Source organism: Meriones unguiculatus, chromosome 6 (genome assembly GCF_030254825.1).
Source record: "Meriones unguiculatus strain TT.TT164.6M chromosome 6, Bangor_MerUng_6.1, whole genome shotgun sequence".
NCBI classification, from domain to species: Eukaryota; Metazoa; Chordata; class Mammalia; order Rodentia; family Muridae; genus Meriones; species Meriones unguiculatus.
This window is the reverse complement of record NC_083354.1, coordinates 117,097,734-117,125,115: the sequence shown is the minus strand read 5'-3', so window position 1 is coordinate 117,125,115 and position 27,382 is coordinate 117,097,734. Positions and strand designations below refer to the sequence as shown.

The window sequence follows — 27,382 nt, the reverse complement described above, 5'->3', positions numbered from 1 at the left end:
AAATATATATTGTTTTGGGGAAATTATGATCAATGTAACTTTTTTTTTAATAATGTACAAATTTGTCACTATTCAGATCCAGGGCAAGAACGATGTTAGAGTTGAGTAAGATCCCCAAATCCCTCAGGACTGAGATTGCCTTGTGTAAAAGTGGACTGTCTTGAAATCTTCAGTTCATCAACCCCTTTCCAGTCTTAAAGAATGTTCCCTAGAAACTGTGCATTTGGATTCCTCACCGACGTGTAGCCTCCTGAAGGTCATGGCATTCTGGCCGTAGATGTTTCTTCGACCGCTCCCAAGTCGGACACACCGCGTGCGCAGCAAGTCAAGTATGCCACCGGTGCAGGACGGGGCAGCGGAGGTCGGCGGCGGCCCCCGCCCCCCGGCCCCGCTCCCGCTCCGCGCGGGGAGCCGCATTGTGACGCGCACGCACACGCGCGGCCGAGGCGGGGCCCGAGCTCTGGGCTGCGGAGGGGCTGGCGAGCGAGAGAGCGAGCAGGGCGGCGCGGGGGCGCGCACGCGCCTGAGCGCGCGCCCGGAGGGGCGGGCAGGGACTCGGCTCGCACGCCCTTCGGCCGCCGGGCGCCGGAGCTCCCTTCCGCTTCCGACGCGCCGTCGGCCAGCCGGTGGATGTGCGGCAACAACATGTCCGCCCCGCTGCCCGCCGTCGTGCCCGCCGCCCGGAAGGCCACCGCCGCGGTGAGTGGCGGCGCCCGGGCCCGAGCCCCCGGCGGGCGCAGGCCTCCGCGCGTGGAGGAGTCCGCGCCACCCCGCGGGCTCCTGCGGGGTCGGGGCCGGGCATCCGAGCCGGCGGGGCGAGTTCCGAGCCGACCCGCGGCTGGGGTGGCTGTGCCGCGGGAGCTCAGGTTAACTTTTGCTCCCGGAAACTTTTGTGACTGTGTGTGCGAGGCTTTGGTGACCTGAGTTTGGAGAGACAGCTGTCTTTATCAGATTGTGATTTGTCTGAGTGCTAAAACGCCACCCTGTCTTAGGAATTAAAGGGAAGGTGTATAGAAATGAATTACCTTGAATCACTGTTCTGTTGTTTTTAGGACCTACATTCTCCTTTTGTAACTTAACCGAAGCTACAGCGTGTAACAGTTCAGTGTGGGCTTATTTTTTTCTTTTTCTCTTTTAGGTTATTTTCCTTCACGGATTGGGAGATACAGGGTAGGTACCATTAGTGGTAACAGTAATGAGATGGGGTCATGCAGCTGCTTACTGGTCAAAGGTTGCATGCTGAAGAAGGTTGAAATTGCAGGAGCAAGTACTGCTGGTCGCATTTCTCATAGCCCAGTGATGAGACAAGCTTACCAAACCCCACGGAGTTTCCCCCTTGTGTTGTTTCTCATTGTCTCTGAAACACGTTAAAATTGTTAACTGCGCTTTGAAGTGGGTATTGGATACCAGAGAAGAGTGGAATGTTTGCAGTGGCAGTGTGCAATTTCAGAGCAGGGTGAGGACTAGTTGATTCTGTTAAAAGTAGCAGCAATAGCATGAAGCACGAGTCCCATATCAGCGAGTAGATCATATTTAAAAGAGAAAGAGAAAAAAAAAAAGGCTACAACTTGAAGATTAATTTGGAGACTTACCAAATTTTGCTTTGTTTTTGTGGTTCTAATAACAAACTCCGTTCCTTATTTGTACTGGGCAGACACTTTACTTCAGTCCCTTATCAGTCTACACTGTACTAACTTAGGTTATGATTTGCTCATTCCTTTTTTTTTTCTTACTGAGAGGTTTTCTCATGTTTAATTTGGTGTTTGAAATTAGGGTTACATAAGATTGTCAAATTTAAATAAAAGCTGGGGAGGTGGCTCAGTGGTTAAGAGCATGGGCTGCTCTTCCAAAGGGCCTGGGTTCAATTTTGAGCACCCACATGGTGACTCACAACCATTTGTAACTCCATTGCCAAGAGATCTGATTCCTCTCCGGCCTCCACAAGAGCTGCACACACACTGTGCACAGACATACATGCAGGCAAAACATAAAATTAAAAAATATATAGAAAGATTAAAACTTTAAAAATTGGGTAAAAAAAACCCCAAAGATAAAATTTTATAAAGTAGCCAAGATATTATTAAATGTTCTTTTAAATGAGTTATTAGCCCATTGTTGCAAATACTCAGGAAGTTGAGACAGGCTGTTTTCTTGAACTCTGGAGTTTTTTGTTTTTTGTTTTTTTTCAGACTTTTTTATTATTAAATTTTGTTTACATTGGTGTTCTTTCTCCATGTATGCCTGTGAGGATGTCAAATCACCTGTAACGAATTATAGACAGTTGTGAACTGTCATGTGGGTGCTGGGATTTGAACCTGGGTCCATTGGAAGAGCAGCCAGTGCTATTAACCGCTTAGCGGTCTCTCCAGTCCTGAACTCTGGAGTTTGAGACCAGCTTTGGCAGCATAGTGAGACCTTGCCGATGGATGGATGGATGGATGGATGGATGGATGGACGGATGGACAGACAGACGGACGGATGGATAAATGAGGCAGTGGGGTAGACTAGTTGTCCCTTTCAGGTACTAACCATGTCTGGCCTTTAAACATTGGAGAGTAGATGTATTCAAGGTAATATGGCTTTAGATGATGGCTAGATTTATTTGGTTTGGATTGGTTTTTTTTTTTCCAGACAGGGCTTCTCTACTCACTTTGTAGATCAGGCTGGCATTAAACTCACAGAGATCCACCTGCCTCCGCCTCCCTAGTGCTGCTTTGGAGGAGTCAGTTTTCTGTCCCTGGGATTGGATTCAGGTTTTCAGTGTTGGAAGAAAGTGTCTTAACCCACTGACCCATCTTGTCATTCCAGTTCTTTTAATTAATGTTATTATTTTGATGCTGTATCTGAGGGTGGTCCAGAATTTACAGCTGTCTTCCAGCCTCCACCTCTGTTTGATAAACCTTCAAATTAACTTCTAGTTGTCATCTGCTCTTCAACTGATTTTTCCTCTTTGGGAATAATTTTTCTTTTCCTTTCTCTCTCTGTTTCTTTACATGAATAGCTTGCTTTTTGCTGTTGTTTGTTTTTTGAGATAGTCTCTCTGTGCTGGCCTGAGCTCCGTGTAGACCAAGCTTGCTACGAACTTGTTACCCTCTTTCCCCTGCCTCCCCAAGCCTTTACAGGTGTTTGCCATCGTGACATGCAGCCTAGGGGAGCAACAGTTTTTTGTGTATAAGTGCACATGTGCACATATGTGTGGAGGCTGGAGGACAACCTTGAATGTTGTCTGCTGTTAGCTTTTTAAAAAAATAATTTTGTTTTTGAGATAGGGTCCAGCTTTGGCCTGGTTTTCTTTGGCTTTGCTTTTGTTTTTTAAAGATGTATTTCTTTATATTTTGTCGTAATACTTTGTCTGCATTTATGCTGGTGTGCTTCGAGCGTGTGCATGTGTTTGGTGCTTTCAGATGCCAGAAGACTGAATCAAATGGCCTGTAACTGGAGTTGGGGACATTTGTCAGCCTGTGTGTGGGTGCTGTAAAACCAACCCAGGTCCTTTGAAAGAACAAGAAGAGCAAGTGCTCATAACCACTGAACTGTCACTCCAGCCTCCTTCTTTTTCTTTCTTTCTTTCCTTCTTCTTCTTCTTTTTTTAATGGGTTCTGGTAAGTAAACTGAAGTCCTCATGCTTAAAAGGAAAACAAACCTTTAGTTTCATTTCTAGTTCTTAAAAGTAATTTGTTTTTCATGTTCTTTTATTTGTACTAAGTCTAATATGGAATTACTGAAAATGTAGGATTCTGTCAATACATCCAGTAAAGATGAGATTTGTGGGCCAGGCATGGTGACACAGGCCTTTACCCCCAGCATATGCGAGACAAAGGCAGGGTTATCTCTTAAGTTTGAGGCCAGCCTGGTTTACAGGGGCGAGCCAAGGCTACATAGTGAGACTCTGCCTTAAAACAAAACAAAAAAACTCTACCTACCTTCCTTTACTAAATGGACTTTTATGTTTTGGTTGCTTTTTTGAGACAGGGTCTCTCTGTGTGGCCTTTGCTGTCCTGGAACTCCCAGGGTAGACCAGGTGGGCCTGGCTTCAAACTCAACAGATTTGCCTCAGTGTGCTGGGACTAAAGGCTTGCTCCACCATACCTAGCAACTAAAAGGATTCTAAATGGCAGAACTTCTGGCGAGGTCCTTTTTGTTTTGTTTTGTCTTGTTTATTTTGTTCACAGCTTAGTCTTGTGGATCAAGCAAGCCAAGAAAAGAACAAAACTTTAGCATAAGCAGGTCCTCAACAGATCCAGTGTGGCTAGATTCTTCCAACTAAAGAGTAAAAATGTGAAAAAAAATCTGTTTATAAATACCAGAAGTATCTGTGGTGGGAAATGAGTTGCTGATTTTATGTTTCAGTTGCTTATATAACAGTTAAAAGTACCCAGTTATGAGAATACCATATGAACTATCACTAAAGAAATGGTAACTTAAGTCCATGAATATATGGTGAAACTCAAAAATAAATGATATAAAAAAGTGGCAATTTAATGTTTAAAAATATTTAGCAGAAGTCATCTTACATGTTTATTATTTGTAATGTGTAATACATTAAAATGAATATTGAGGAAATCCTGTTCTGTATTGCAAGAAATCAGTTTCCTTCTAAAGTAAAAATAGTTTTTGTAATTTGAAAATGTTACAATTGTGTGGCAAAAAATTGAGAATGTTGATATGTTTAAAAAGGGAAGGAAATGTGTTGAAATTCCATAACCCAGATACTGCCTATGCATTTTCCCAGCATTTAAAAACTTTTATTTTGAAATATTTCCAGACTTACAGAAGTTTCAGAATTACACAGATCCCTGAATACACTTTCTCTAGACTTCCTAATCTCTTCTTTTCCTAACACAAATATGCTTGCTATGCCCTTGACAATAAGTTATAGATGTGATAGTTGCATGTCCTATATGCCATATAACCCTTAAAATATATATATGTATATGTAAACTGAATACCTTTTTTGTATAAGGAAAATATCTTATATAACCCTGGAACAGTTAAATTCAATGCACTTAATATTATCTCATGTAGCACATGGGCAGATTTTGCCAGTTTACCTCAGTAATGCAATCCAGTTCATTGTCACATAAGCATTTAGTGGGCACATCTGTGTTTAGTGGCAGAATATTTCTGTTTTTGAAAAGTGTGAGCCTGAAGCAGGAGATTTAGAAGTTCCACACCAGCCTAGACTATACATAGCTGAAACCAGCCTGGACTACAGAGCAAGATTTTTTTTCTTTTAATTTTTGGATTAAAAGTTATTTTTATTTTATGTGCATGAAGTGTCTACATACATAAATGTGTCCAAGTGCAGGCCTGTTGGATCTCCTGGAACTGGGATTACAATGGCTGTGAGCCACCATATTGGTTCTGGGAATCTAACCCTGGTCTTATGCAAGAGCAGAAGTACTCTTAACCATTGAGCCATCTTTATAGCCCAGCAAAACCATTTCAGACAAAACCAAATCCCAAACCAGATAATCCCCAAAACCTTGCATTATACAAGTTTGCCATTAGATGCTATCTCTTTTAGTACATCTATTAGATGTACTCTTTTTCTCTTCTTCTCAGCATTTATTCAATTGGGGATGTATGTGTGCATGGAGGTCATAAAACAACTTTCATTTGGTTTTGAATACTGGTTTATGCTTAATATTCATTTGTTCTTAAAAGTGTTTTAAGCTTTATATCTGAAAATTTTTAAAGGACTGAATACAAATTGACCTAGACAAGGCTGGCCTTGAAACTCACAGAGATCCATGGGCCTCTGTCTCATGAGTCCTAGGCTTAAAGGCCTGTACACTGTGGGCTGTTTTTGGTTTTTCTTATGTGGGATTTTTTATCATTTTTGTGCCTGGAACAGGGGTTGGGAAACAATGACCCAAATTCAGTTGTGACTTACCACTTACTGTTATTTTTTATTAAGATGTAATTCACATACCATAAAATTCATACCTTTAAAATATATAATTGGGTGATTTTTAGCTTATTTGCAAAGATCAGAGATCTTTGTAAGTTGAAAAGATCATCACCTTAATTGCAGAATATTTCCAACATCTTACAAAAGAGTCTCTTTTCTCCTCTCGAGCATTACTTAGTTGTTCATTTTCTGTGATTTTGATTATTCTGAATGCTTCATATAAATGGAACCCAGATTATATGATCTTCGACTCTGGGCTTCTCTCATTTGGCCTGTTTTCCAGGATCGCTTGTACTGTGACATAACTATTGCACTTTCCTTGGGTCGTGGTGTGCATGCCCTTGTGTGTTCAGATACTCATGTCCATGTGCACATGTGGGGCTGGAACAGGACTCTGTGTTATACTCTATTGAACTCTGCCTTGTTGACTTAAGAAAGGTTCTCTCACTAAAGCAGAAGCTCATCATTTTGACTAGACGTGCTGGCAAGCTCTTGGAATCTGTCTCTGTCTTCCAAGGTTGAGGCTGTGGACATGTGCAGCTATGGTGGGCTTTCTACATGGGTTCTAGGATTTAAATTCAGTCTTCACACTGCAGAACAAGTGTGTTACCCCCAGACCTGTTTCTGTGGCCTTGGGTATTACATGTGCTTATTACCAAATAATCCATCGCATGACTATACAGTTCTAGAATTACTCAAAATTTGGGTTATTTCCACCTTTGACCACTGTGATGCTACTCTGAACATTGCCATACAGGTTTTTGCATGGACATAGCTGTTTAGTTCTCTGTATTGTATGCTTGTATGCCAGGGTACAAATGGTGGGTTAGTACTCCCAACGTATTTTTACTGCCGTTGTGCATTTTACATTTCTTTCATGTAGGGGAGGGGAGTACACGTGTGCATGGAGACCAGAGGACAACTTCTTGCATCATTCTTTAGAAGGCATCAAACTTTGTTTTTCTCACTGGCCTACCTAGCCCTTAGCAAGAAGGCGACATTGGCTAGTCAGTGAGTTCCAGGATCCTACTTTTCTTTACTTCTAGACTGTTGGAATACTCAGCCTGTTTGCTGTTGTTGTAAAATGTTTATTGTGGGGATTCAACTCAGGTTCCCATGCTTGAAAAGCAAGCATTTTACTGCCAGAACTGTCTCCCCAGACCCACTTTTGCATTCAGCAATGAGATGGCTCTGATTTGTCTTTATTCTCATTGATACTTGTTACTCTTTCCTCCTACTTCTCCCCATGTCCATCCTGCCTGGCTGTGCAGTGCTGGAGCTTGAAGAGAGGGCCTCATGCAAGCCGCCAAAACGCTCTGCTAATTGTGCTGTATTCCCAGCTCCATGACTCAAGCTTTTTTATTCATCATTGAATATGAATAAATGTATAAGCCACAGAAGGTCATAAGTATAAATGCCTGCCGTGTAGACCATTTGATATGGAAAAAGTGGCCAAGATTTTGTATATTAAAAAGCATTGTAAAAGTAACATTTGTTTGTTTGTTTGAATCCTGTTTTCCCAGTTGCCATATGTCTTAGTCACTATTTCTCAATAAAATGAGATTATACGAAGGTGAGGCTGTCAGGCATTCTAGCTAGTCATATTAAGTCAAGCTTTATTGTATATGTTGATTTTTTTTCTCCTTATGAGACTGTCTTGCTCTAGAATGGCTTTTAATTTACTGTGTAGTTCAGTTGACCTCAAGCTTAACAATCCTCTTGCCTAAGCCATTCAAGTACTGTGGTTCATTACATGTATATGTTATCAGACCAGGCTTGCAATAATACTTTGAGGAAGATAATTGAACCTGTGTTCCATCTGGACTCTTAATAATTGGTGGACAATTGTTTTATAAATGTGGTTTTTGGTTACCATCCATCCCCAGAGGTCTAATTAACTGAAATTTCACCATGGTGTTTATGGCTTATTTAGTTATCCCTGCGGTTATTAGCACAAATCCCCAAATAGAGAATATACTAATGATATACTTAGAAGTTGAAAAAAAAAAAAAACAACGGAAATGGCATTGGCAGTGAGCAAGGTAACGTTTTCTAATGTGGACGGACTGTTGCCTTTTACAGTGGCTACAGGATGTATGTGTATATAGTTCAGGTTTTATGTATTACGATAACCGTGTTTATTTGGTTTCGTTTTGAGACAGGGTCTCATATATAACGCAGGTGGGCTGTAAACTCACAACTCCCTGACTTAGCAGAGTGCTGAGATTACCCAGGTTTTATGTTTTATTCTGTTTTAGGTTTATTTTGTGTGTGGGGGTGTTTTTTTCAGCATTTTTGTACATGCCTGGTGCCTGTGGAAAACAAAAGAGTGTCCATTTCCATGGAGCTGACGTTAAGGACAGTTTTGAGCCAACATGTTAATGTTGGGAACTAAACCCCAGCCCTCCGTAAAAGCAAACAAGTGCCATCTCTCTAGCCCTACATTATGTGTTTTATTATTTTTTATTTTTTTAATAATTTTTTTAAGATTTTATTTATTTATTTTATGCATATTAGTGCTCTAAGAGGGCAGTAGAGGGTGTAGATGGTTGTGAGCCACCATGTGGTTGCTGGGAATTGAACTCAGGACCTCTGGAAGAGCAGACAGTGCTCTTAACCGCCAAGCCATTTCTCCAGCCCACATTATGTGTTTTAAATGCTGCTTTAATCACATGGCTTAAAAGGCCTCTTAGAGGCAAGGACTGCCTTGATTGCTTGATAATTTCTGGTTTAGTCTGATGATCTGGAAGTGCAAGTATATATCAATACTGCAGTTTAGTATGCTCATTGTGACGCATGCCTGTGTAAACCCAGTACTCAGAAAGCTGAGACAGGAAGATGGTTAAGAATTTGAGGCCAGCTTGGGCCACTTAGTGAATACTGAGCCTTCTAGTTACAGATTGAGACCTTGTCTCAGCAAACAAACAGCAGCCAAATTTTTTTAACCATCCTAGTGGATATGAAGTGAAATCTCACTGTATGTGTTTTTGTATGTGTGGGTTTTGAGACAGGGTCTAACTCTGCAGCACAGTCTGCCCTTGCATTCCATCTCCTCCTGCCTCAGCCTCCAGGGGTGACAAGCATGTGTACTCTGTCAGCCCTGAGTGTAATTTTGCCTTTCGCTTCCTTAATGACTGATGATGAGCATAAGTTCTTGTATTTATTGACCATTTGGATGCTTTGCAGAATGTTCTTTGCCTATTTGGAAATTGGGTGGCCACTTAGTTATAGGTGTTCTGCATTTATTATGGATGCATACTATTAAATATATGATTTGTACATACTTTTCTTTAGATTGTCTTCACTTTCTTCATAGTGTCCTTGAAGCAGGTTTTTATTTTTGTTGATTTTTAGTTTATTTTTTCATAGTTTGTTGAGTTCTATAAGTTTGTTTACTACATTTCATAATTTGGCCTATTTTGAGTTAATTTTTATGTGGGTGTGAAATAGCAATCTAGTTTTATTCTATTGCATATAGGTATCCATTTGTCCCAATTACGTTTGTTAAAAAGACTCCCCCCACACACACTGGCTTACACTGGCTTTTTACAGTGTTTTTAATTGACAGCAGTTTGTAATAGTTTATTTCTGGATTCCCAGTTGGTTTATAGGCATATTCTAGTCCTGTCATTATGTTCTTTCTAACTATATTGTTGTAATTTTATGAATTGGAAAATGTTAGTCTTCCAACTTTGTTCTTTTGCACGATTGTTTTGGTTATTCTGGTTTTCTTGTTCCCCTGCAAATTTTACAATTGGGATCAATTTCGGAAAGTATTCTGGGACTCTGATTAAGGATTTGTTTACTGTATATCAAGTTAGGGAGTCCTGCCACTTTAAAAACAATGTTAAGTCTATGAGCATGGGGATATGTTTTAATTTGTGTAGCTCTGTATTTTCAACATGTCTTACAGTTTTGCAAGTAAATCTTGACAGGTTCACACACACATACACACACACACACTTTTTCCCCATCTACAGGCAGTGGGACTGGGAGGATGGAGCCAATAAACGAGGTGGACTAAAGTCTCATGCAATAACCAACTTTATTCAGAGAATCAGACAGTTTATACTCTGAGGGTTAAGAAGAGTGGCATCAATAAAGCATCTAATCACATGCATAATCCACATGTGACAGACAACCCACACAGGCAGAACATGAGTTTTCATAGAGGCATATAAACAAATAACGATAACCAGTTATATGAGTAATCTGAAGAAAACTCATTCCTATCCTCTACACCTGGGAGGAACATGAAAGCACAGTCTAAGAACAATTCCAAGTTACTTTTTCCCCCCTCTCGTAGTGTGTATAGAGCCTTCTTTCGCTGTGACTATTAACTAGTAGGAGTGAGTGAAGCTTCCAGTGGGGTACCAGCTCAGTTTTTCCATGTTTTCGATGACATAAATATGTTATGCCTTCAACAATATTGTAGAGACTATCCAAAAGCATTGCCAATGGCCTATAATGTTTGGGGAATGGAGGACAACCTAGGCAGCCCCTTTGGCCAACAACTCAAAGATGTAACCCATTCCTGTTACCGGAGATTTTCTTTGGTAGTATATTATGACAAATTGAGGTATTGCCACCACCACCCATCATATGGTGAATTGATTTAAATTCCTTTTTTATATGGACATATCTTAGGAAGCTTCTGTAGCAGCAGGTCTCCATATGGTTTTTCAAAAGCTGTTAAAGTTAGTTGTCCCTCTCCGTAGTCTCTTTACCATCCCCCACCCCACTTAATCCTCCTGCTCTAATTTCCCCTGGACCCCTTTAACTCTGTTTTATATCCCCTTCTTTAGAGGATCCCTCCCCGCATCCCTAACCTCTTAGTATTTTAAAGTGACATACACATATCAGAAGCATAATAGCTAACATACTTATATAAAAGAAAACAGGTCATATTTGTCTTTCTGGGTCTCAGTTACCTCATGCGGGAAGGTTGTTTCCAGCTCCATCCATTTACCTGAAAATTCTTTGATCCAGTTTTTCTTTTCAGCTGGATTGTGTAATATACTATTATATAAATGTACCACATTTTCCTTTTACATTCATTTTACATACATCACACTGATGGGCATCCAGGTTCTTTCCCATCAAGCTGCAGTGAATATGGATGAACAAGTGTCCCTGTAATAGGATGTAGAGACCTGTGGGTATGTACCTAAGAGTAGTATAGCAGGATCTTGACATAGATTGATTTCCAGCTTCTTGAGGCACTCCCATTCACAATGTATAAGTATTTCCCTTCCCCCACATCCTCACCAATATGTACTGTCAGTTGTTTTTTATTAATCTTGGACATTCTGAATTAGGCTAAGATAAAATCTGAAAATAATTTTGTCTTTTTCTAAGGATGTCAAACATTTCTTTAAACGATTCTCAGCCATTAGTATTTCATATTTTGATATCTGTTCTATACTCCATTTTAAATTAGGTTATTTCTTTGATGTTCTAGTATTTCAAGTTTTGTTTTTAGTTCTTTTATATTCTAGTTACTAGTACTCTGTCAGATGTATGATTGGTAAAGATTTTTTTTCTATTCTGTAGGCTCTTTGTTTAAATGGTGTACTTTGCTGTGCAGAAACTTTTTAGTTTTATGAGGTCCCATTTATTGTTAGTCTTTCCTGTGCCAGTGAATTTTCAGTTTTTTTCCATACGTTTTCTTTCATTAATTCAAGGTATCCAGTCTTATGTTGATATCCTTGATCCACTTGGAGTTGAATTTTGTGTAGAGGGTGAGATGAGGTTTTATTTTCCCAGATATAGCTACCCAGTGTGATCATATCATTTGTTGGAGATGCTGCCTTTTCTCCAGTGTGTATTTTTGGCCTGTCCAGAATCGGGTGTAGGAGTATAGGCTTTTATTTGAGTCTTTCATTCTCTTCCATTTATCAATGTGTTTGTTTTTATGCCAATGCCATGCTGTTATTACTACAGCTCTGAAGTTAGAGATGTGATACTTCCAGCAGTGTTTTTATTGTTCAGATTGTTTTGGCTATCATAGGTCATTTTTATTTCCATATGAGTTTTGAGATTATCATTTTCAACTTCTGTGAAGAATTGTGTTGGGATTTTGATGGGAATTGCATTTAACCTGGAGACAGCTTTTGGTAGGATGGCCATTTCACAGTATTGATCCTATTGACTCATGAGAATGGAAGGTTATTCCATCTTCTAGTGTCTTCCATTTCTTTCTTTAGTATTTTAAAGATTTTATTATATAGGTCTTTCATTTGTTTGGTTATAAGACATCTATATTATCTGTCTATCTTAAAGTAACTATTTTAAATATATAGTTTTTAGCATATACATATTTAGAACATATATATATATATATATATATATATATATATATATATACTTATACATATCTGTATCATTTGAGGCTATTGTGAAAGATACTGTTTTCCTGACTTTCAATATGTTTGTCATTTGTATATAGGAAGGCTATGGATTTTGTGTTAATTTTGTATCTTGTTACTTTGCTAAAAATGTTCATCAGCTGTAGAATTTTTCTGGTGAAGTTTTTTGGTTTTGTTGTTTGTTTGGTTTTTCAAGACAGGGTTTCTCTTTGTAGCTTTAGCTGTCTTGGACTTGCTTTGTAGACCAGACTCACAGAGATCTATCTGCCTGGCTCTGCCTCCCAAAGTGCTTGGGATTACAGGTGTGTGTCACCACACCAGGCTTTCCTGCTGTTTTTAAAGGTCTTTTATGTACCAAATCATATCATCCAAAAGCAGCATCTGTTGACAGTCAGAACTCACAAGAGTGTCCTCTGTTTGGCAAACAGAGTGGCTGTTGCTTCCAGGTCAGCAGTGGTGCTCAATCGCGAATTTTCTATTTTCATGGTACTTTATGAAGCGAACATCAGTCCTCATAGAAGTTTTAAGTACTGTGTTCTGTACTAGTTTACTAGAATGGAAAACAGTAGTTAATAGCATGATTTTAATAATTTTCTACCAGGCATGGATGGGCAGAGGCCTTTGCAGGTATCAGAAGTTCCCACATCAAATACATCTGTCCACATGCGTGAGTATTTCTAATATTTCTAATTGGGTTTTTTTCTTCAGAATCTATAACAAAATTGTGAGAGCTTTGCTTTTTCAGAAAAATATTTAAATATAATTGTTTTCCTTTTAAATAAGTAAAAAAAAAAAGACTAGTAGCATTCTTTAAAACTAAAATATTCTCTTGGTTAAATGGGGGTTAAGGGGAGGTCCCTTTTTAAAATTTAAGATATTCTTCTAGGGGTCAGGGGAACTTAAAGCCAGAACAATTCTTTCAGATGTGTAAGTGTTATGAAGTTCCAAGGTTACCCATGCGTTGTCTGTAAGCATGGTTTTACCTGCTATATTTGTGAGAAATCTATTAAATTGAAGACACTGGGGTTTTATTAATTAGGGGCAGCGTGTATATTGCTTTAGATAGGATTTCAGTACCTGTCATGTCATTAAGAAACCAGCAAGTTTTGGGCAAACTCAGAAAATCAATAAGCTTGGCTAATTTGAGGTGAAAGGTTCCTAAGAGCAGCTGTTGGGAAGCTGGGAGCATTGGATCCATACCAGTGGGTTAGTACTTACTTCTTAGAAACAACAACACAACTGAGAAGAGGATGGAAAGAGGATGAAGCTGAGGATTTCCTTGGCCTGCAGCAGAGGCTCTGACCTACCCTCTGAGGGCTACAGCTGAATGCTCTGGCTAGTGTGGCCAGCCCAAGCAAGAGATAGAATTCTTTACTTATTTGAATTTCCACAGTATTTGCCCCTCAGTTGAATTGCTGAAGGCTGTTTCCTAATCTGGGGAAGTTTGTTTTCATAGAATGTTGAATTGATTTTGTTGTATGTATAAAGAGGACAGTGGAATTGATAATTTAAGAATATATTCATGTTCCTATCCTCTTTCTTGTACCTGGCTTTTTTGTTTGATCATCCTATTTTTCATTCCAGAGTTAAACATAATGGACACTTGTGTAGAGCTTATATTTATTTATAGGTTTCCTAATCAAGCAGATATATAACTAAGGAATAAGCAAAATGTAATCTGGGCATATGGGAATTAATGGTACAGTAGCTAGGCAATGAATGCTCTTGCCAGAGCCTCATTGTTTATGTATTTCCAATTGACTCAGTTCCCAGAAATTACAGGTATAAAATAAAGCCATTGAGACAGGTACTTGTTATGAACCACGTTTAGTCCTGGCAACAGCTGCTCTGTCTTCAGAAAACAGTTGTGGGAACAGAGCTGTAGAGGTGTGAAGTGTGAAAGGCATCTCCTATTAAAGTTTACTGTGAAATTTGGCTCTGTTATACTGATGTGCTGTTTCTTTCCCTCCTAGGCCCATTATGCCAGTTACATTAAATATGAACATGGCAATGCCTTCTTGGTAAGTAAGAGTTTACTTACTCATTAAGGACCTTTTAGCCTTTTCAGAAGGGCTCTTGTGTATATCCTTTATTTAGATATTTTTAAATTGCAAGAGAACATTTAAGCTTAAACTTTAGTACAGTATTCATGCTTTTAATTGAGTTAAGCTATACAAAAGGTAGAAAAACTTTTTTTTCTGTGAGTAATGAAGAGAAATCTATTCTTCTGCTTGGTGTTTGTTGGGTTCCTAATCAAACATTTGCTTCATGAGACATGGTCACTGATTGCCCCACAGCCTCTCCATTCTGCCAATTCCTGGCCTTCCTGCCTGGCTTGCTGATGTTTAGGTCATAGCATTGTAGCCCTCTCAAGGGGAGTCTCATGCCCTTTACAGCCAGAGGGTAGAGTGAGTGAGTGTCATCTGTACTGCTTCTGGGCTCTTCCCACTACTGAGATCCTGGATTTGTCAAACAGAAATGTTTTCATCATGACATTTTCATTTTCAGTCCAGCTCCTACTATTTGTAATTTCTCTACAGACTTGAAGTTAGTAAACATACCTGCCAGGTATGGGCCTTTAGAATCAAATAGTTCTTTTCTCTTGGCCTTTTCTTCCTTCCTTCCTTTTTTCTTTCTCCAACATATTTTTATTGAATATTTGGAAATTTCACACTTGCCCTTATTTTCTAGGTTTGATATTATTGGGCTTTCACCAGATTCCCAGGAGGATGAATCTGGAATTATACAGGCAGCAGAAAATGGTGAGTACCAAAAAGCATTTATAAAGGCAAACACATTCATAAATATCTTAGTAGATTCTGTAGTTACATTTTGATTAAATGTACTTGATTAAATGTGACATAGTTACATGTTTTCAGAAGCTAATCCCTCTGTTCATTTCCCTTACTTCCCATCTTTCTCTTCCTCCCTTTGCTGTGTTACCGACTAACCTGTGGTCTCACAAATGCTATATAACACTCTATCACTGGCCCATACCTTCCAGGCCACATTCTCCATTCTAAGTACTCTCTCCTTTGCTACCACATGTACATACTTTCTCTCTGTCTCTCTCTTTTTGGATTTGAGTCTAGGCTTTCTCTGTGTAGCCCTGGCTGTCCTGGAACTTACTCTGTAGACTATGCTGGTCTCAAGGTGATACACTGCCTCCTGAGTGCTGGGCTTAAACGCTTGCACCAACCAACTAGGGCTACATACACCCTCTTTATCTATAGTCAGTTGTAGTCATCAAACGAGCTCTGTTGGATAGACTTTGTTTTGACTGACATAAGTAAAGCTGAGCATGTTGGTGTCCGTCTATAATCCTAACTCTTGGTAGGCTGAGCAAGAGGATTGCTGTAAGATATAGCCAACCTGGATTGCACTAAACCTTGTCTCAAAACAACAGTACATAGGCAATGGAGAAAATACTTTAATAGCTGTATTTAGTTATTAAAGAGACTTGAAGTCATGATAAAAAGGTAAGAATGTAATAATGTAAAGATAACTAACAGTTAAAGTGCTATTAGTGGTTAAGATTAGTGAGGTAATAATAGGTACCACTGACTAATCACTTAGCTTCTTCCCGGTCAGCATTTCCTGTGAATGGGCTCATTGAGCACTCCTGTCAAGTTAGTGCTCCATTCTCCTTTGTTAGCATTGTTTTCTGGGTGAAAACAGACTAACTCACTGAGAGATACAGTTTTTAAAAACTGCATAGCAACAGCCTTTTGTTTTATTTACATGCATTTGGGAGTTAAGAGTATTCTTAGTTTTTCATACAATGCAGTAACTGGCAATGACTTACAATAGATGGTGACTTTTGTTTGTGGGCCACAGGAGAAACCAACCCAGCTGAGAATTAGTAACTGCAGAATCTTGGAGCTGTGTATATGAGCTGCTCTTTCTACTTTTATATGTATTTGAAATTTTCCAAAATATAGAAAAATAAAACCCAGAAAAATCCTTTTATTCTTTTTAAAAAACATCTTTAAATCTTTGAAATAGAGAACATACATTCAAAATGCATTAGCTATTTGGGATGTGAAACCATGACCACTGACTTTCGATTATCAGTATGAATATTAAAGCTAGAATCCTAGAGCTAGGGTTTTTAAATGAGAATAATATTTATTTGGTTATAAGTGTGTTAGAACCTGTGGAAGATTAAAGAGCTGTCCTGGCTAGATAAGCCCCTGAATAAAAGATTCTCTTTTAACAATAGAGTTGGTGGGGCTAGAGCGATGGCTCAGAGGTTAAGAGCACTGGCTGTTTTTCCAGAGGTCCTGAGTTTAATTTCCCGCAACCACATGGTGGCTCACAACCATGAGATCTGGTGCCCTCTTCTGGTGAGCAGCTGTACATGCAGGTAGAACACTGTAAGATGCATAATAAATGAATCTCAAAAAAACAAAACAACAGAATTGGTCACTTTTTTCCTCTCAAATGAATATTGAAGAGAGTGAAGGTAAGAGACTCAGGTAGGAAGGCAAGGATAGAGAGAATATGTTACTGACTAAAGAACAGTTATGAGTTGCCTTCTGGGAAGGAGATGCCTGTGCACCTAGGGAGAGTGTGACTGAATTTGGAACCCACTGCTCTGCAAGTGACTGATTTTATTTTAGTTTGTTAAAAACTTTGTTTTATACCATCTAGATTATGCTGTCAGTTGGTATAATCTAGAAAGGAAAGCTAAATAGTCTCAGCCCACAACTGCTTCCTCCTTCCTGACAGCTGGGCTGTCTACCCCGCCCTTCATTTGTCTCAATAGGTTTTTCATTTCCTGGTATAAAACCCATTGTCTCATGATGTTCATACTGGTTGGACTGCCTTTTATTTTTCATACAAATTTTAATAACTAATTTTTTGTTTGTTTGTTTGAAACATAGTCTCCCTATAGTCCTGGCTGTCTTGGAACTCATTATGTAGAACAGGCTGGCCTCGAACTCGGAGGCTACCTGCTTCAGCTGGATTAAAGGCATAAGCCACTACACCCAGCTTAAGTTTTTTATAAACTAAAAATGACTTTAAATTTGGACATGACTATAACTGCCATTCCAAGGGTTCTGACACTCTCTTTTGGACTCCAGGGGCACCAGAAGGCACACCTGTGCACACACAGGGTACACACATAGAATTTCAATTCCTCCCCCTTCATTTACTGTTTTTACTTAAACAGAATTCTAGTAATTTTTAAAAAATTATTTTATGTGCATTGGTGTTTTGCCTGCACATATGTCTGTGTGAAGGTGTCAGCTCTTGCAGTTATAGAAAGTTGTGAGATGCCATATGGGTACTGAGAAATTAAACCTGGGTCCTCTGGAAAAGCAGTCAGTGCTCTTAATCTCTGAATCATCTCTCCACCTCCTAATAATTTGAATTATAGGAAAAAGTAGCACTTTGGTTTTTAAAAACATGACTAATGTTGTTAGACACTGTAAGTCAAGAAATGGGTAATCTTTAATTGTATGCTATTTTAAAATGAGAACTTTACCTAATTTCTGTTTAGTTCATTGAAGAGAGAACTATACAATGTACATGAGAATTAACCATAAATAAGAGGAAGGACATATATCTTTCTGTGAGAAAAAATATTAAACAAGAAGTTATTGAAGTGTTAATCTAAGCAGCTTCTGTAGAGTTTGAGGAGTCAGATCATGAAACTATATGCTACTTTGTATTCTAAAATACAAAGTATTCAAGCTTTTCATTCATTTCTGTCTTTAATATACTTTGCTTCTGTTATTTATTTCCAGTTTTTAGTTATCTCAGTGTACTTAACTTCAAAAGTATTTGATACTTTTCTTGTTTTTAGTAAAAGCTTTGATCGATCAAGAAGTGAAGAATGGCATTCCTTCTAACAGAATTATTTTGGGAGGATTTTCTCAGGTAAGTTTGATTGGAATGTCCACACCACTAGCATATTTATCTACAAGTATGTACCTCAACTATATATATATATATATATAATTTTGAGGGGAAGAGTTTCTTTTTTTGGTACTGTTACAGTTGTTACAGAATCTTGGCTCATTGGGCTGAATTAAGTTAGAATGTACTGGAAATTATTTCTGCTGTGTACTTTTATTTCTTCATTCTTTCATTTATTGCCTTTCCTAGTTTCTTATTACCATTGCCTTTATCTTTTTGATTGCCTTCAAAATTGATTCATTAAATAACTGATTGGATCCTAGAATGTACTTTTGGGTTATTGTTTTTTGTTTTGTTTTTTGTTTTTTTGTGTGTGTGTGTATGTGTGTTTTGGTTGGTTTGGTTTTTGAGACAGTTTCACTGTGTTGGAGCCCTTAAAGTAACTACAATACACTGTAGTTAGGCTTCTATTAGTGAAAGAGTACTGTAAGGGAACAGGTGTAAATGCCTAGGTTTCTAAGAGGGAGCTGATATAGAAGTACAGTATTAGTTGGCTTTCTTTCTCCAGCTTGATATTTTCTCTATGTCTGGCTTCTTTATGATGACCTTACATCCTTCTTGGTTTGTTTTGTGGTGCTAGTGATTGCCTTAGGTCGTCCTAGCACAAGCCGAACAAGAAGCTCTATATCCCCATCTTGAACTTAAGTTTTATTCACCAGTTTCCATGTTACCTGTTCCTAGAATGCTCTAGCTTCTAATCTCCCAATTGGTAACTATAAAAATGTCAGAACTCTGGAATCAGTTGAGACAATAAAAGTCAATGGAATGTAATAATATATGGTAATATGGTTAATATAGTACATTAAAGAGGAGTTATTGATGGGGGCTGAAGAGATGGTGGTTGAGTGGTTAAGAGCACTTGCTCTTCCAGAGAACCCAGGTTCCATTCCTAGCACCCACATCGCAGCTTACAACTATAATTCCAGCTCCAGGAGATCTGACTCCCTCACACAGACACACATGCAGGCAGAACATCAATGCACATAAAATGAAAATTAATTATTAAAAAATAAGTGTTATTGATCTGTGGTCTTTATCTAACTAATACAATAATACCCCCACACAAGCATAAGGTCAAAAATTAATGTTTTATTTAAAGTACAATGTGTACGTAGTTCTTACATTATTTTGTACTGATTACAGCATACAGAAACTAATTCCCAGGGCTGGGGAGATGGCTCCGGGAGTAAGGTGCTTTCCACATAACCATGAGTATCCTCAAAACTTGTGTTAACGTTTGAGTGTGATGGCAAACATTGATAGCCCTAGTGCTAGGGAAGTGGTGACAGACAGATACCCTGAACTGCCTGGGCCCCCAGCCTTGAGTAGTTCCAGGTTCAGTCAGAGACCAGAGACCAGGCCTCAAAAAGAAGGTGGCAAACAATTGTGGAAGATACCTATCTGACCTATACACTAACACTCCGTACACCTAAGGAAACCAGTTCTGAACACTTTCAGCAAAAAAGTTAGCTATAAGTCTGTGGCATCATTGTATCACGGAAACTGAAAATAAAACTATACCCCAGGAAATAGGCAGTATTTGCAAAGCTATCAGGACTTTATCTCCATCTTCAATTTTTTTTTCTCTGCTTATTTGGTTATTGCCTTTCCACCAGATGTTGGCCATGTTAGCTTTTACAGCTCTGAGGTTTACATGTTTTATTTCCAGCCAAACAGAGACAGCCTGAATGTAGCTGAATCCAAATTCCACAATCCTGAGAAAAAGAACATCACTTCCCAGGATCAGAAAGTTTCTCATATCTCCGTGTGATGCAGCAAGTTGGGGGCCTGGTCACAATAGTGGCATCTAGATAGGTGACAGAATAATAGTTCCCAACACATAGCATGGTGTGAGCTGGGTGAGCAAACCTCTAAAAGTATCTGGTACACTGTGTATTATTTTAAATTCCTGCTTTAGAAAAACAATCTAAACGTACTTTGGAGTTTATATGTAAGACTTTTCAGAGAGGAAAATGAGAACTATAAATACAGACTATCCTTAAGCCATGCTGTAAGTAGAAATCTTGTATTGGTGTATTTTCTTGAAGGTAGAAATCCAAAAGCTACAAATACATATTTTTATTCTTTACCTGATTTGATGTAACATTGCTCACATAGTATATTTTCTTATGAACATTACTAAATTTCTCTTATTTGTGTTTGTCAGAACCGTGCTCTAGTTAACTCTGCTTCTATTCCAGGGAGGCGCTTTATCTTTATACACTGCTCTTACCACACAGCAGAAACTGGCTGGTGTCACTGCGCTCAGTTGCTGGCTTCCACTCCGGGCTTCATTTTCACAGGTAGCCTGCATAGTGGGCATAAATGAGATTACAGAGCTAGGAGACAGCAGATAATGTTTAGGGGCAAGGCATCTTCTTTATTTTGGTTAGTGAGCTTTTTAATCTTTTAAAAGAAGTTTTACATTCATAGAAAGTTGAGTGGGAAATAAAGAGTTCTTCTATTCCTTCTTTCCGCTCCATACACAACCTTCTCTACAGTAGACACCCACACTACAGTGGTACCTTTGCTTCAGCTGGTGAGACTACTCAAGGTTCATGGCTTACCTCACAGATTTCTTTAGACTCTTGTGATGTGTTACTACGCTTGCTCTGCATGTCTGAGATTTATAGAATAAACTTGTTATCCTGTCTACATAGAATTATTTGATGCATTTTAAGATACATTTTCACACTCAAACATTTTACCTCGAATTTTAAATGTTTAATGTTATTAGACAAATTTTACTATAGAATTTTAAAATATTTTAACAGTGGCAAAATATGTAACATACCATGAGAGACGTGGAGATTCTTTTCAGATTCTTTATTTTATTTTCCTTTTTGTTTTTGGTGCTGGACATTGATCCCAGAGCCTTGAACATTACTAACCACGTACATTTTAACTTTAATACACTGTTGTATTAAAGTTGCCATTCTGTTGTTCGTGAGACAAGACTAGGCTGACTAGACAAGACCTTAAATCTGAATCCCAGATACTGCTAGCCCCAGTATCCCAAGTGCTGGGCTTGCAGGTGTCCTATGCCACACTCCAAATTCATTTTCTAATCTAGAGTTTAGGTCTTTTTGCTATGTGGTAATTTTTTAGTGTATTATACATAGTAGATTGTTAATTCTCTTATTTAACTCAATTAAATAAAGTTGATAACATGACTTACCTAATGTGTACCAGTAGTTATTACCTCTCATGTCAATGTACTGAAAATAAAAGGTAACTGGCTTAAAGAAACATATTCATTGGGAATGTGTATTATATTGCATGGCAACATAATCATGTAGAATCAGAAAGTGCAAATTAAACCTAGAATTTAAATTAAAGATGCCAGGGAAACATAAGGATAGAGAGGATTTACTTGGCTAAAATATTTGACTGAATTATGAGTAATAGCATATGCATGTATATCTATAGTTTTTAAGAGTTTGGTACAGTGCTTTATATATTTGATACATAATACTTCTTTTGTATTTGTTTTGCAGGGACCTATCAATAGCGCTAATAGAGATATTTCTGTTCTCCAGTGCCATGGAGATTGTGACCCTTTAGTTCCCCTAATGTTTGGTTCTCTTACTGTTGAAAAACTAAAAGCATTGGTAAATCCAGACAATGTAACCTTCAAAATCTATGAAGGCATGATGCACAGCTCATGTCCACAGGTAGGTGTCTCTGGAAGCAGTGAGTAGCACCACTATCTTAGTTTCTTCCGTGTTGTATTCTCAAGATAAATAGCATTTGGATGTTGGTGATTTAAAGGAGTTAATGAATTCATGATTGAAGCAAGTTAACCAAATTCTTTTTTTTTTCCAAATTCTTAATGATATCTTATTTAATTAAAATTTAAAAATCTGATCACCTTTTACCAGTGAGCATTATACGTAGTCCAGTAGCCAAGTTTTAAGTTTTTCTTGCATTTTCAAGATAGGGTTTCTTTGGATATCAACCCTGCTGTTCTGCTTTGTAGACTAGGCTGGCCGCAAACGCAGGCATATCTGCCTGCCTCTGCCTCCTGAGTGCTGGGATTAGAGGTGTTGTACAGCTATGCCCAGCTCACAAAATCCAATTTATAAATATACCTCTTTACTTAGTAAAATTTAAATTATAATAATTAAAGTTTAATAGAGAAAATGTACATACCCAAATAACTACTGACAGAACAGATTGGTGGTGTATATTGCATTTGTAGTGCGTTTTTTGTTGTTTTGTCTTTTGTTTTTAGAGTATCCTGAGAAACTGAGAAGAGTGAAATAAAATTTATCTTAGAAGGCACTGAGACCATGATAAGATAGCTAGAGTATGTAGGTAGTATGTATATACCAAGTGTGCAGGTAAAGGAACTAAGTTGCTGGCAGGAAAAGCAATCGGTCCAGTTTGGCAGAGTCTTGTCAGGCTAGGGGTGTTGCTCACTTGGTAGAGTGGTTGCCTGCTATAAACAATGCCCTGGGTTCCATCCTTTGCACTTCATATGATGTGCACACAGCATGATAGTACAACTGTAATCTCAGCACATGAAAGGTAGGAGCAGAAGATTATCCTCACCCTATTTCAAGGCCAGCCTAAGGGGGCAGAAGTGGGAGAGAGAAAAGGGAGAGAGAGGTTTCAGGGTAGATGATAAAGGGAGTAAAGACTTATAGAAATGTGCATGTGTGCTGAGGAAGGATTTGATCACTAGTTAACAGGAAGCGTTTTTTTTTTTATTAAAGTGAGATCTGGTCAAGATCATGGAACAGCTGAAGCAGAATCTAGTAGTATATTTGGGTTAATTCTATAGATAGGACAGGAGGTCTCAAAGGGACCATAAAGTAGGCACAAAGATGAGTTTACTATAACAAGGAGATGAGGTTGAGATTAATGAAAGGAAATGAGGACATAGAGACAGTATAGGTAGACCTCTTTCAAAAAGTTTTGTTGATAGACAGGATTACACATTTCTGCAGTCCCAGCACTTGGGAGGCTGGGACAGGAAGACCTTCTTTTTAAGACCAGCTTGGGCTACACAGCAGATTCTGGGCCACCTTGGCAAAATCCTTGTCTCAGAAACAGGGAGAACAGTTGGGAAGTTGGGAGCTCCCTCCCCTCTCTCTTTTTTAATGAAATGGGATAAAAACATCTGTGAGTAGAAGGTGATAAAGATATTTGATGAGGGGATATTTTAGATCATATGATCATCTGGGACCATAGCTGGATTGTGTTATCTAAAAAGAGATATTTTGAATCAAGATAGAAAAGGATTGGGTGAGTATTAGGAGATGTTAAGAAGAGGAATCAAAGTTCTTGGGAGCGTACATTACATGTTTTTTTGTCTTTTTGACGAAGTAGAAGATATAGTTACTTAGAAGACAAAGACCTGAATGGGTTTGGGGTGCTTGTAATGGCCTAGAATAGGATGTTTGGAGGCTAATCACTGGGGTTGTAGTCTAAGCTAACACTGTTGTACAACCACTAAGCAACGTTAGGTCATTTACTTTAGGCACAGAGGAACAGAGGAAGTGGGTAGTAATGTGATGTAACCCAAAGACTTACGTGCCTGGAAGCCTACAGAACCCTCTGTTCCCACTCTGATCCTGAAAGGAACTGTTGAATCCAGAAGAGTAGGGAGACTCGGGATGGCTGGAAATTCTGAGCATCTCAAGTACCATGCACATAGAAAGTACTTGTGCTGGCGTTGGAGGGCTTTGGGCTAAATGAGCAAAAACTGTAGGATGGGGGTAGACTATTACTGGAAACTGTTAGGTAGTGTTGCAAAACAGATCACTTTCATGTTTTAGCTCTTCTCAGTGATGCAGATTCAGGTTGGAAGTTTACTACATAGCTAGCTTGTTGACCATTGGAGGTCAGAGGCTTTAGGAAAGGAGGAAAAATGGCTTCAGACTTAGGAGGCTTCCAGGAGAAAGTTAACTTCATCCTTCTCAAGGTCTGTCTCACATATATTCTTTCAAATGAGTAACTGTATGTGATTCTTTTTGAAAGGTGTACATAAACGAAGATTAGTTTTGTATCATTTATTTTTAATGAGGAACTGGTAAAGCTAGGCTTTTCACTGTGTTCAGTTGTCAGTAGGTAGACATTACTGGAACTTTTCTGTATGGGTACTGTCATTCTGAACTTCCTGATGCCCTGCTGTTCTATTTACATATCAGAAAATACAGACTTTTCATGGAACTAGATAGTTTGGGAGCTTTTGTTTCAGTGTTCAATAATAATGCCAAGAAATGTTATGAAATTTCTATTGGAGCTTCATTTTCCTTACATGCTCTTTTATTGTAGTAAAACATCCTCACCTACATGGATTTTATTACTGGCTATTTTGGAAATGTAATTTCTGACTTATGTAGCTGTTTATTAAATCATTTTTTCCAAACAGGAAATGATGGATGTCAAGCAATTCATTGATAAACTCCTACCTCCAATTGATTGACGTCACTAAGAGGCCTTGTATAGACGTTCACCAGCATCACTGTAGTAGAGTATAAACCTTTTCCCATGCCTGATCGTAAAACTTCTAATGTTTGCAGTGTTAAAATGTGTTACAATCACACACCAATGATACAGGCTAAATGATCCCTAATGGGAAATGTATGATCCTTTTAAGCTTCCATACATACATTTGTATTATAAAGCCCAAAATATACTAGTATTAAAGTAGGTGAAGTGAAGCAGCTAGCTTTTTTTTCTCAAATTAATTCAGCAAAATAAAATACCACATCCAGAGTTTTATTACATTATTTGAATATTACTAGTTTGCTCACTGAAGAAATTTTCAGGTCTAAACAATCTGTTAAGATCTAAGTGACTTATTAATTCTGTAATTAAACTATGGTTTTAACCACAATTGTTCACTCACCATGCAGTGTCTGTATTTTTATATGTGTATTCATATGTATGTGACTGTAATACATAAGAATTAGATGATATTGCATTACCCCTAATCTTAGGGATAATGCTTTTAAGTGTCAAAAAGTAATACTGCGCTCTTCAATTAATGGCCCTTTTATTTGGGGACCAGGCTTTTTTTCCTTCTATTTAATTTTCTCCTCTGAAGAAACAAAAAAAAATTAGGTTCTTTGTTTTTTGATTTTTCCATAGTAAATCAATATTGCCTCTCTGTCATTAAAAAAATCTGGCAATATATATATATTATAATTTGACATTGGGAACATAGACATATAGTATTTCCAATCTAGGTAATATGAAAAGAAACCAAACATTACTTAAGCTTACATATTTCAGATAACTGCACCTTAGTCCAATTTTAGGCTGTAAGGATATCAGTCCTGGTGGTAATTCTGTAGTTTTTATTTTTCTGTAAAAATCTGATGAAAGGGTAAATGATATCTTGGCATGTTCAGAAATAAGTACTTAAGACCAGTTATAAAGACTAATTTTAAAACAGTTACATCTGATAGTAAGTTTACATTTTCTATACATGTTATGCTTAAAGCCAAATACTGTTCAAGATGAGCAATCAGAAACTTTTATTTTTATGTGGTAACATACTAATTTGAAACTTTCATCTTAGGTAAAGGAGTTTTTGATAATAAGTCTCCTGTGCAAAAATTAAAATAGCAATCATTTGCTTTTTCAAAGTACTGGTGAAAATAATTTAAATTAATGTATAGGTAATAAAAACTGATTAGAACCCACATGATATATATAAACCCATATTTGTAACTGTTACCACACAGTTGAATATGCTGCAAAAATTATGGTTATTTCTGAACTGTTGCTTTTCCTGCTGTTTTCCAACCGACCCAAGACCATGCTAAGAAGCATCTTTATAAACGGGTGCTAACTGATATGGAGATCATTTGGTATGTACTAGATAGAATGTCAACAATGAAGCCATATGTTTATGTCTGGATTTAAAACAATTTCAGACAATCACTTACTATTTTGTTTTAATTTGAAAAACATAAACTTACTTCAGTTATACCATCAATAAAGTTTTATTTGGGGTAAGAAATATTCTGTTGAATTCCTGTGCTGTAATGCAAGTAAATGTCATGTTTTTCACAGTTTCTATCAACATGAAATAAAATTTAATCCTGGCTTCTTGGATTGTTTTATGAAATACTGTTTCATTTCTTTAAGATAGGATCTTACTACATACCCCTGGCTGGCCTGGAACTTGCCTAAATAAACTCTTGCAGTTGCTTTTGGTCATGGTATTTTATCACAGCAACAGGAAGGTAACTAATCATACTGGCCCACAACTTACAGAGATTCACCTGCCTCTGCATCTTCCTCCCAAGTGCTGATATTATAGATATGTGCTCCTGTGGCCTGCTTGTTTTTTCAAGTTTTGTATTGGTTTTTGAAGTAAAGTCTCCCTTATAACCAGCCCAGTCTGATCTCAAGGTCTCAGTCTTCCTGCCTCTGACTTCCTGGCCCTGGAATTACAGGTGACACCACCACAGGTGTTAACATCTGGGCTCACCCTGGAATGATTAGTGTTGAAAGAATATAGAAATGTTATCATGAGAAAATGCACTGGGAGAGAAACTTTGATGTGATATGATTAGCTTAGAATGGAACTATAGCCATGAGAAAAAAAAAGTATTTTGCTTAGTATGCTAAAAAATTAATTTTCAGTGTCTAAACCTATTTAAGGAACTTTACTGGGTGTTTTCATCTTTTAATATAGTTATCACTAGGAATTTTAAATAAATGCCTTGTATCAGTTGTCCAAATATTTTTTCCTCCATGTATTTTATTAGTGGGTTCAAACTTTTACCAATACAGTTTTTTTTTTTTCTGTGTGTGTGTGTGTGTGTGTGTGTGTTAGTGTTAGTGTTTCTCAGTTTCTACTTAAATACTTGAAGTTGACCAGCTTACTTTTTTTTTTGATCCTGCTTGTTTGATTTTGGCATAGTCCCAGTGGCAGAGAGTTTGTGGTGGTTTTAGAAAGAAATGTCCCCCATAGGCTCAGTCCCTAGTTGGTGGTGCTGTCTGGAGAGTTTCTGTGAAAGGGCAGGTTTGCTGGGAGAAGCACATCAGTGCAGTGCTGTGCTTTAGGGATTTAAAGCCTTGTCCCACTTCAGGTTTGTTCTCTCTGCTTCATGCACATGGTTGAGAAGTGACCTCTCAGCTTCCAGCTCCTGCCTTCATGCCCTCCATACCCACTGAATGCTGCTATGCCTTTCCACCAAGTGGACTCTTT

At 38.2% G+C, this 27,382-nt stretch overlaps 1 protein-coding gene across 1 annotated transcript; it reads left to right on the top strand.

Moving 5' to 3' along the window:
* The first annotated feature begins 526 nt into the window (after nucleotides 1–526).
* Nucleotides 527–26,293, top strand: Lypla1 (lysophospholipase 1). Its single transcript, XM_021627828.2, has 9 exons — nucleotides 527–699; nucleotides 1,139–1,170; nucleotides 12,884–12,949; nucleotides 14,256–14,303; nucleotides 14,974–15,044; nucleotides 18,095–18,168; nucleotides 20,409–20,510; nucleotides 21,705–21,881; nucleotides 24,587–26,293. Exons 1-9 carry the CDS (start codon nucleotides 631–633, stop codon nucleotides 24,638–24,640), a joined length of 693 nt encoding a protein of 230 aa, XP_021483503.1. The 5' UTR covers nucleotides 527–630; the 3' UTR covers nucleotides 24,641–26,293.
* Nucleotides 26,294–27,382: the final 1,089 nt, after the last annotated feature.